The 11,917-nt window shown below is 32.8% G+C and overlaps 1 protein-coding gene across 1 annotated transcript; it reads left to right on the forward strand.

Annotated features, from left to right (window-relative positions):
• Positions 1 to 4,004: 4,004 nt before the first annotated feature.
• LOC127739205 (protein cornichon homolog 1-like) lies at positions 4,005 to 11,165 on the forward strand. Its single transcript, XM_052250827.1, has 5 exons — positions 4,005 to 4,107; positions 5,072 to 5,140; positions 6,697 to 6,809; positions 7,386 to 7,529; positions 9,207 to 11,165. The coding sequence occupies exons 1-5, from the start codon at positions 4,027 to 4,029 to the stop codon at positions 9,232 to 9,234; spliced, it is 435 nt and encodes a 144-aa protein (XP_052106787.1). The 5' UTR covers positions 4,005 to 4,026; the 3' UTR covers positions 9,235 to 11,165.
• Positions 11,166 to 11,917: the final 752 nt, after the last annotated feature.

The following is an 11,917-nucleotide window of genomic DNA, read 5'->3' on the forward strand; positions in this document are numbered from 1 at the left end:
GAGCTTTACCAAAACCAATTATATAAGTGTGAAATATAGATCTGAGTTATTCTTGGTAGTAAAGGTTCGAGTTAGAGTTAAATTTCGTTCAAGTTACACTATGAATTAAATTTCCGAGTCCTAGTTCGAGTTCGTGTCACATTTCTATTTAAACTTCGGGTACGATGCACATTTTGAGTAAGAGCTCTAATTAAATATCAAGTTAGAATTGGGGTTATTTATTAGGGCCCCGCCAAATGGCGGCCGCCCTATAGTGATCAGTCTGTCCGCCCGTCTGTCTGTCTGTCCGTCCGTCCGTCTGTCCCACCGTCCGTCCGTAACAAATCGTGTCCGCTCTATATCTAGAGAACCGTTATGATTTCAAAGATTATACTTGACATGTATATTAACCAACACCAGAGGGTGTGTCATAATTTATGTTCAACTTCCTAGGTCAAAGGTCAAGGTCAAAAACTTTGGTTTTAGTTGACAACCCCATGTCCTATGGTAAAGATCGTGTCCGCTCTATATCTTGAGAACCGTTATGATTTCAAAGTTTATACTTGATATGTATATAAACCAACACCAGAGAGTGTGTCATAATTTATGTACAACTTCCTAGGTCAAAGGTCAAGGTCAAAAACTTTGGTTTCATTTGACAACCCCATGTCCAATGATAAAGATACAAATTTTTTACCACACATTATTCACAGCGGGGCCCACAGAGATGGCTCCCATCTCAATGATATCTAGTTCCGATAAATTTCGATCGTGGATCCAGGACTTTGTAAAAGAAGGAGGAGGGGCCTGTCGGAAAATAAGTGGAACCAGCATTTAAAAATAAGAAAAAGGAACTGAACAAATACCAATACTGGACATTCTTGGATATTACCAGCCCCCTGGATCCGCCCGCTATTTTTTTTACCATTATTATTTGCATACAAATAGTTTTAAACCCATTTTTCCAGTATTATTGACCCCAAGAGTGACTGGGGTATAAAAATACGGTCACATTTAATGGTCTTCTGATCGACAGTATAACCTTTGCAAATGAGGTCGTGTTGCAAAGATTTAATTTCTGTCCATATCCAATACTGCTACACCCTAATTTCCTAGTGGCATTCCAAATTTTCCGCTTGTCATCCAGCTTGACCAATTTTGCAGGATATACCTTTTTTATGTTTAGTTACTTGTCCTCGTCCTGAACATGCATGAAATATTTGTGATTGGACGTAAGCCAAACAATCAACCTATCAATCAATCCAGTATCATTTGTATATACAAATAGTTACATTTTCGAGATAGTACGGTGTACTAGATTAGAAAATATAATTAAACTGTTCAAATGTCCCCAGTTGAAGTTGACTTAATATAAATTTTGACTGTTCATTTTATTTCCTACAGATAACTCTTAAATTTTCTACATAAGTTCATACTCGAGGGTAGTAATGCCCTTTACCGTCAGGCGTCAAACTGCCATTTTCGGCTACCGTTAGCGTCATACTGGTTAAAATTTTACCGTGATTCGTCAAAACATCCTTGTCGTGATTCGTCAGAGGTCTCAAATAATTATCGTTACCGTTATTTTTGGAAAACATTTAACGTAATTCGTCAAAATCTGTCGATTTTTTAACGTCTAAAAGAAAGTGTACATTTTATCGTCATGCAGCAAAAATTACCGTTAACGTCATTTGGCAAGAATTTTTACCGTTATTCGTCATGAAGGTACCCCCATTACGACCCTCATATTCCCCTGCGTGCATTATAATGTTTGGGTTAGGGTGATCCTGCTGAAGGCAAATTCAGGTGCACAACATTTATAAAGTGTTATCTTCATTTCAAAAATCTTACTTTTATTATTTTCAAAAACATTATAATATTTTTTCCCACTGACCATCAAAACCTGCCGTAAAAGAAAAAGAAAATGACAACTTTAACCTAATTCCTGTTATCTTTTATATTTTATTTGTTTTCACCCAGTCAAGTATCAAACTGACGACCTTCCGCTCTAAGATGCGAGCCCGCTATCCTTATACCACGCAACAAGACACGTTGTTCCAAGTGAAAACAATTATTCCTGACTACTCGTTTCTAGTTTCTTTTAGTTCTTTTGTTTTTCTGTCAGCTACGCAAAGTTTATTTGAATACTAGACACCAAAGGAGAAATGGTAAGCATCTAGAATGACCCTCATGAATCTTATTACAGAGCAATAATTCGTACTGAAACTGAAACTGTCCACCACCTGAGCGACTTTTTGAAAGAATGAAATTCCTTACCGTTAAATAATAGTTTAAATTAGAATTTCTCCAAAAATAATATATTTTACATTGCTTTGGGTAAAAATTAATGCGACCGTATGCAAATAAAACTGAGAGGATATTTAATAAAGTGCTTCAAATATACTTTATAAAAAAATATTTTGAAAATAACAACAACACTGTGAAAAAAAAGGATTTCGAAGCGGCATTTGAACTTAAGTTAGTATGTCTTAAGTCATTACTTGGATCAAAATAAAATCATTATATGCTCTGTGATGTCTAGGACTAATTTGCTAGATAAAAGTTTTGAACAAGAACAATTTGGTGTTAAAATTTGTCATCAAACAATATGCAAGGCATGTTAGGTTGCTATGGCCGTGTTTTTATCAAGTTTTCAGGTTTGTGTGTGTTTTTTCTTGGCTTGTCTGTTGATGGAAAGGTTTTTTTTTTATTGACACGCAAAACAATTTAAAAAAAAAACCAGACACGTTATTTGTAGCATCCCTGATTAGTCTTATGTAGACGAAACGCGAGTTTGCTTATATTCATATGTCTCTAATCGTATATAAGAACGAATCGTTGCTACTATCACCTTTCATATCACGGCTGTCGCGCACTCCTTGTCGGGAACTGAGGGGTGTGGGGATTGTGGCTCCGCGAATATTTCTTTATATTGAAAACCTGCGTTTTCCTGACAGGACACTAAGGGAATGGTTGGTGTATTTATACCAACAAGAAAAAAACATGAAATATCAGAAATTATGTGTTTATAACTATTTCTAGTTATAACAAACTGTCGATTGTCAATCTAGAAGTAAATCTCTCTTAATTCGAAATCTACGATTTTATCAGAAACTGTCCGGCAAACTTCAAATGCCCATTTCCCTGTCAATTTCAAAGTCATTTCGTCATATCAGAAGTCCATTAGTCTAGTAATGGACTTCAGGTCATATCTATTGGCATCGAGCATAGCAAGCCCAAAAAGTCTATCATCATATATACAGCCATTGCAGATCTTTCCAAGGTTATCAGACGCCTTAAACATAATAAGATCTCTCATAACAGACAGGTCACAAAGAGGATAATTGAATTATGAAATTAATTAACAACTACTTAAAAATAATCATGATACCGTCATAAGCCCTAATTAAAACCAAACAGATACAAATAAACAAAAGATCATTCGTTGTAATTAACTCATATTATTCAAACAATTGTTAAGTATATGAAATAATTGCTATTCATTTTATCATATTTCTATATTTTATTAAATCAATTCAAGAAATTAATGACCTATATGTATTGTTTATTTAAAAAAAAAACACAATACTGGAATACATTACTGGTACAAAATTTTTATACCAGTATTGTGATCGCCAACTACAGGAGATTCTTCGAAAAAGTATCAGTATTTTGGAACATCAACCGTTCGTTTGTGATTCAGAATATTTCATTGAAAAGTTAAAGCTGAAAAATTACTTTTAACAGGGTTCGCCGTGATAATTGTTTTACATAATTCAGGCCGGCCGACGTTGATTGATTCATTTATCAGTGCTAATGGACAATTTCTAAAGTTGTAAAAATCGAAATTATTTCAAGATTTTTCTCTATATAAAATTATTGTAAACTAGCTAATTGTGAACCTTTTTCCTTTAATATTCTGTCCGTTTGCCCCAGCAACCAACCACAGATATCTCACGTCCGGAACATCCTATCTGAACCTGAAAGAGATGGTTATTTTCAACCATATATAAACTTCCGTTAAAAAATTGTAGGCGAGGATTTGCGATGGCATTCACATTTGCTGCATTTTGTTACATATTTGCACTGATCTTATCAGCTGTTCTTATATTTTTTGCAATATTTCATGTTAGTTTAATCAGGGTTTTACCGATAATTGCTTTGTATACAATTATTGAATTAGATAAATCTATTTACGTTCGCTCTTCATAAATAATTTATTTCTGCAATTCTGGGTGTGTATAACAGTTGACAAGAATGTAATACTTGGGCACCAAGTCATTATTAAATTTTCGAAATCCTAATCAAAAGACAATTATACACCATCTCGGATATGTCTATCACAGGTGTAAAATTGTCCTGGTTCTGATTTATCCCGGCTAAATTCACTCATAGTCAGTCATACACTTTAGTTGCTATCATGTAAAAAAGGGGGAGCGGTTTTTGTACAAATATTTTTTAAAACTGTCAATAGTGGTCATTCAAGATTATGCTTTTCACTTAGTGGAACCTTAAACATTTCAAAAAAATGCTACTGTCTTATTTTTATTGTGATTGCACTGGACCAAAAGCCTGGAGCCAGTTTTACACAACAGCATGACTGTACAGCATAATGCATTTTTTTTCCAAACATTGGAATCACTCAAATATCATGAATATAGCTAGGATATAATCAAGTTATCCAAAAATGTGCAAAACTTTGAGAAATTGAGGTTTAACCTCTGAAAATGACTCTTGTGTTATATAAAACATGTAAAATGTATAAATTTAGCAATAAGACCACAAAACTACAATATATTTGTGATCATTTGTATGTCACTTATTCTTTGTAAAAATATCTTATAATTATTGCCCAGCACCAGAAAACCTAGGTTTTCCTGCCAACACTATCCACTGAACATATCATAAATAAAGTGCAAGCAGTGCATGGTGTCCTATATATTGACCCTGATTCCTGTTTTCTAGTGTTTTACTGACTAATGTCTCATATACACTCATCTAATATCCTTTCTTTTTCTGAACAAACTTTCTGTTAACATTGCAATACTCTGACACATGTAATATAAAAACTTTTAAAGATGTTGTTTTGCAGATAATAGCTTTTGATGAACTCAAAACAGATTACAAGAATCCTGTAGATCAATGTAGAAGTCTTAATCCAGTAAGTAACATAATTGATAATCTCACTAGTTAACCTATCTTAGTATCTGTATCAAGTAGACACAACATTTAAAAACCTGGAAGCTCATTTTCTGATTAAAATTCAACTTAACTAGGTTTCTAACTATCCTTTCAAATGGTACGATTTAGCAATACATATGTACGGTGCAGTCCGGTGTATCTGTTCACCTAAGACTTCTAGCTTTAATTTGGTAAACTCCTAAAATCAATAATTGGATAATAAATTGTGAACAAATTCATGACATACTTAAATTTCATGAAATCTTCTTAATATATGATTTCACCCTTACGATTTTGTGTAATGTGTCCAAAATTAGAGAAACCCCTGTTTTGACAGGTCTTCAAATGTCCAGTGATTATCGCATGCCTTCTGAAAATAGTTAATTTGGAATACAAAACCAAACAGACTGTCAAGGATGGGGAGAAAAAGTTTTATCAGTTTAATGAAACCAATTTTTTTCTAATAATATCATAATTTTTATGGAAAATGGTTAAATATGGTTAATCATGGGATTTCATGTAAAATTATGAATTATTTATGCTTGAACTTATCAATTTCAATCTTTTCTGGTCCTTCGGAAATTAAAACAATTACAAGAACTATTCTATTTATGTAACATTGAGGATATGACGAAATCAGGTAATGAGCCATATCAGCGGCAGCCAGGACACAGGGGATTCCACTTTACATAATAAGAATAACAGGAATAACCAAAAATGTTAAAGTAAGACTTTACAACAGACCACACCAACATTTTATATAATATAAATAAGATGTGATATGAGCGCCAATGAGACAACTCTCCATCCAAGTCACAATGTGTAAAAGTAAACAAATATAGGTCAAAGTACGGCCTTCAACACGGAGCCTTGGCTCATACCGAACAGCAAGCTATAAAGGGCCCCAAAAAGACTAGTGTAAAAAATTCAAACAGGAAAACCAACGGTCTAATCTATATAAAAAATGAGAAACGAGAAACACTTATGAACCACACCAACAAACGACAACCACTGAACAACAGGCTCCTGACTTAGGACAGGTGCATAAAAATGCAGCGGGTTTAAACGTTTTAACAGGCGGCAACCTTCACCCTTACCTGAAACAGTGGTATAACATTACAACATAAAAAGACACTGTCTGTTGTTCTTGCACACAAAAATTAAACCCCCTTTGCCTAGCAAGACCATAAAAGTCCATGTCATCAAAGTAAAGCCCACAATAAAAAAAATTAAGCTATCAACAGGATGACTAGCTACATGTGCACTTGAATAAGCAAGTTGCTGTTTTCTCTAACATGAAGTTAAGCATGATTGAACTTCTGTCAATCAATTATTGATTACCAATAACTGAGCTGCTTGTCTTGAGATGTGAAGGAGTGACTAAAAATACACCTATATGTGTACATAGTGTGACAGTGATCTGTTACTCAGATAATAAACTTCAATTGAACAAAACGTAAACGTCTGAGTTTCATAATTTGCTGAATATAAATTTGATTGATTTTATTTATCAAAATATTTAATTTTTTATTACAGTTAGTCCTACCAGAGTATTTAATCCACGTGTTGTATACGATACTGTTTGTATTTGCACAACAATGGGGGACACTTATAATGAATATACCTTTAATTGCATATCATGTTCGAAGGTAAGACATAGTTATATACATTTGTACAAGAATGCATTTAAACTATATATATGAAAATTAAAAACCTCGATTTTCCATCTATATTTTAAAAAAATATTCCAAATCTGATTTAAACTAATTCTCTTACTTAATTTATATGTCAGCCTGTGAAAGAAATATTTATTCCTAATACTTTAATTTTTTTTTTTTAAATATAAGTATTAACATGCTGTGAGTTAAAAAAATAGGATACAAAAGATGACTTATTTTATGCTATTAAAGTGGAAAGTATCTAAGAAAAATTACTAATGGTTTTTGTTAGCAGAAATTCTTATGCATGGAAAAAAATTGACAGATTATGGTAAATCAATATAAGAATAAGAAGTTGTACTCACTGTTGTAGTATGATTGCTAATGAGACAACTCTCCACCAGAGACCAAATGACGTAGAAAATAAGCAGCTATAGGTCACCATACGGCATTCAAGAATGAGCTAAACCCATACTGCATAGCAAGCTATAAAAAGCCCCGAAATGACAAATGTAAAACAAAGCAAACAAGAAAGCTAATGACCTGAAAACCTGTTTTTGTTTCTAGGTACATGAACAGACCTGTGATGAGTTGTCCTGGGTTGTATGACCCTACATCCATCATGAATGCTGATGAGCTGAGTAGAGCCCAGAGGGAAGGATGGATCAAATTAGCATTTTATCTTATATCATTCTTTTACTACTTATACAGGTAAGAACAGGAAAGTGTTATGCTATTTTAACCTGAAGAATGGCCATGGTTCTAGTTAAGTACTTTTTACCTGAAGAATGGCCGTGGTTCTAATAAATTACTTTATATGCCCCCGCCGTGGCGGAGGGGTCATTAAGTTTTACCCTTGTCAGTCCTTACGTAAGTCCCAAATCTAGTTTCCATTCTCATACTTCAGTTAGCTTTGACCAAATGTTATAAAACTGATACACAATGCTTATTACCACAAAACACAGATCCAGTTCGAATTTGGGTGGTGTCATTTTTAACTGTTCATGAGTTACGCCCCTTTATTAATGGAAAAATTGCTGAATCTGTCGTTGCCTTTCTCTAACTTTAGTTTGCCTAAACCAAATGTTATGAAACTTATACACAATGCTAATTACCATAAAACACAGACAAGTTCGAATTAGGGTACATCACTTTTACAGTTCTCTAGATACAATGTACATGTTATGTCCAATCATCTGTGTTCCATAGACACATTCTCCATTTATTACCTGAAGAATGGCTGTGGTTCTAATTCACTACTTTTAATGCTTCACCACTTAGTGGACAGGACATATACATGTATAGTGATACTCATATCTGTATTCCAACCGTTAGTAAGAATTTTTTATTTAATATCTTCTTGTGTATAAGATGACATACTTTTCATTGAATTACAAACCACGTACAAAGAAATTTTCATGATAATGGTACTTGTCTGAACATTTTTTTTGGTTATGTCTATAGATAAAGAGCTGACTTTTTAGTTCTCAAGTATATAATGGTGTTTTACAGATGTTTTTAGTGTTTCAATCTGAAATCTTTGGTGGCTTTTGTTGGAATCATTGCATCCTTTTGTGATTCTTAGGCAGGCGAATTTATGTTGTCCCAGCACAACTGTTTTTAGAGGAAACTTTTTTATTTGCCATAATTTGTTATTGTTTGGATAAGGGCTGTTCCAGAAATAGATGTTTTGCAGGGTTCGAAGGCAATTTTTATTTTACCCTGGTAATCATAAAATTTGAATTCATTATTTACTATAACTGTTCAGGCTTCTTTTGTAAGATACATGTAATCAACTGTCATCAAATTTTGATAGAAGTATCTACTGACTGTCTAAAATAACTTACCTAATCTATCAGTACATGATTGTGCATTTTCATCCTTCAATAAAAAGTGGGTAAAGATACCAATGGGGCAATAAAAGCCATCAATGGACGAAAAACACACACCATGACCAAGAAAAAAAAAACGAGTCAGACAAAAGACAAGCAACATTTCATAAAAACACTTCTATAGAATGAGAAAATTGATGCAGATTGAGCAATGCTAACCCACCAATCTGGGAGTTAACTCTGGTGCTCCAGAATAGTTGGCTTTTCCTGTTCCACTACTGACACCCACCATGTTACCATACTTCTGTTATAATAATTTTAAAACCAATTTACCATTATGAAAATAGTTCAATATATGGTTATTAGCATTAACTTCGAATTGAACTATATGCAAAAGCAAAAAAAAGCAGAATTAAATGTACATGAAAAAGAAATTTGTTATGAGCCTTTGAAGACACACAAAATTTATAAAGAGTTATTTTCATTTTAATACCATATATACCTTTTGAAGAAATGAATAATTAATAATTGACAATATCATTGTTATCTTTTTCAGTATGATATATGTTTTGGTGTCCAACTAAAAACAGATAAAGTCAAAGATCAAAGATTTACCTACTTATATATATTTGTCCCACAGCTGAACAATTACATGGTGTTTGGATGTGTTCAGATTGGAAATGCCATGTTATATGTTGTATCCATTTCTATAGTTAATTTATTAGATATTTCAAGATGTGTAATACCATAACAAACTGTAGCGGTATACATTGTGACATGCTTGTGGTACATTAAATGCAAAAGTGGTTGATCACTATTTAACATGGAAAAACAACAATGAGGCTTGTCTCTCAGTCTTTTTCTTATTTTATGACAGTGTTTTAAAAAACACATATGTTCTCAGTTATACTGAGCATATTAGTCTTTTTCTACTTGATGTACTTACGTGAATGTGTGATGTTTTTATTTCAATGTATTTGCTTGTTTGTATTAATTTTAGTTATTTTTATAGTCCATGAAATCTTTTGATTGATGTTGAGTTTATACTTAGTAAAGAAATCCTTTTTTTTCGGGGGTGTCAAACATCATATAATTGTGGAAATTTTGTTGGCTTCAGTTATTGCTTGTAGTTATCTGTAATACATTGTACAATGTAAGACAATCCCAAACAAATTATGCCAGTACACATTTCTTCTTAATTTAGTTAATATATTATCAGTAATTTTGTATTACTATTAACTGTTCCTTATGGCACAACATTAATAATGTTTATAAGAAAATAAGCTCTTTCAATATATGGAAACTCTCTCAAAAGAATGGTATTATAGGGGAATTTTCTTGATGTATCAGATGTAGATTTTGCCACATAATGTCTCTTCAGTAATGCATGAGGCTAACATAATAGGGGGAAATTGATTAATGAATGTTTCAGATTTGCACATTAAAATTTGAAATCAACAAAGAAAATGTCTTTAACCTGTATTTAGTATTAAAACTGGTGGTTTTTATTCACAGAGGAATCATTTTCCATTGCAACATTTATTATTCTTACAATTTTGTCCATTGTTAAACTGTTGCATTGATAATACACACAGTGATTTGAAGTAACAGGTGTTAACATAAATACATTTTACAGGTAAATTATTATACTTTCACTCCATTAGGATAAATTCAGTAAATAGAAATACATTGTCAAAGACCGCCCTTTTTGGGGAGAGCTTTCTGGATAACACTGAAGTCCTGTGCTCCACCTATTGGTAGATAATATTTGTAATAAATATTTTATGATAAGATGGATTAAAAGTAGGGTTAAAAATTAAAAAAAAATGAATGCTGTATGCATTTAATTTTTTTACTACAGGGTTGAAAAGAAATGGGGGTCAATTGAGTGTGAATCTACAGTGTTTGTAAACAAGGCCATATTGAATGGCCAAAAAATACCTAATGACTCTATGTTTTGATAAGTGCAAAAGATGGGGCCTCATTTGTACTTTAATGAATGATATATGAAAAGCTCCTGATTTTTAAAAGTGAACCCGGTATAACATTATTTCAAGGAATAGATTTGCATTGAAGTCAATGGGAGATTTTTTTCAGAATTTACCCCTATATTGTATTCACCCTGTCCATCCGTTCATCCAACAAATATTTTTTATCACACTTTTCTAGGTACTAAACAGAAGGATTTTCATAATTTGTCAGTAGCTTGACAGTGATGAGTTTTAAAGTTTGAATGCTTTTCAGATAAAATTTGAATGCTTTTCAGATAAAGTTTGAATGCTTTACAGATCTGTTAGACACCTACAATGTGGATCACGTTTGCTGATACTTTGAATAACAAGTGGTTTAGCAAAAAAAAAATGTGTTCAACTTCTTTTTGTAATTCTTTAGGTTTTTTGTGCACTTATGCCAATTTTTCTTTGTCAACATTGTTATCCACTTTTATATACTCAAGACTATGGATAGCAAATGAACAAAATTATCATTAAATCAATATTAAAGAATAGTATATGTATCATAGTTATTTTTATAGTTTTTATGCCCCACGGTCTGTGCGTTCGTTTGTTCATTCGTCCGACTGTCCCGCTTCAGGTTAAAGTTTTTGGTCAAGGTAGTTTTTGATGAAGTTGAAGTCCAATCAACTTGAAACTTAGTACACATGTTCCCTATGATATGATCTTTCTAATTTTAATGCCAAATTAGAGTTTTGACCCCAATTTCATGGTCCACTGAACATAGAAAAGCGAGTGGGGCATCCATGTACTATGGACACATTCTTGTGTCAAAGTAAAATTATGTTTAATGCTGTCTTAAATACTGATATATACTACATGTAGTACACTATACAATAATACTTTTAGGCTGTAGTCTTTGTAAGATTTTGAAAGTGGTTTACCTATAATCCTCTTTAGGATTCAGTCTCTGAAATCAGAAAATCGCTACGGACACAGAATGCCAAAAGGGATTAGTTTTAAACATTCGATACCCCGTCCTTTCTCTTCACATGCAGATTTTCACTGCATTGATATTAGAAAGAAGCAGTTTACATCATTTGCATTTTTTCTTTTTTTGTCAACTGCAAATATAAGTTGTATGATAAGAACAGTACATATGAAAATAAGGAGATGTGGGATGATTGCCAATGAGACAACTGTCCACCAGAGTGAATATATATACACAAAAGCTTAATGGATTTTTCATTTTTTACCTTTGAACTTCTGTATCACTAGCCTGTCAGAATCCCACAGGTGGCAGGTGTGCTCGACT

Source organism: Mytilus californianus, unplaced genomic scaffold (assembly GCF_021869535.1).
Source record: "Mytilus californianus isolate M0D057914Y unplaced genomic scaffold, xbMytCali1.0.p SCAF_4, whole genome shotgun sequence".
In the NCBI taxonomy this organism is placed as follows: domain Eukaryota; kingdom Metazoa; phylum Mollusca; class Bivalvia; order Mytilida; family Mytilidae; genus Mytilus; species Mytilus californianus.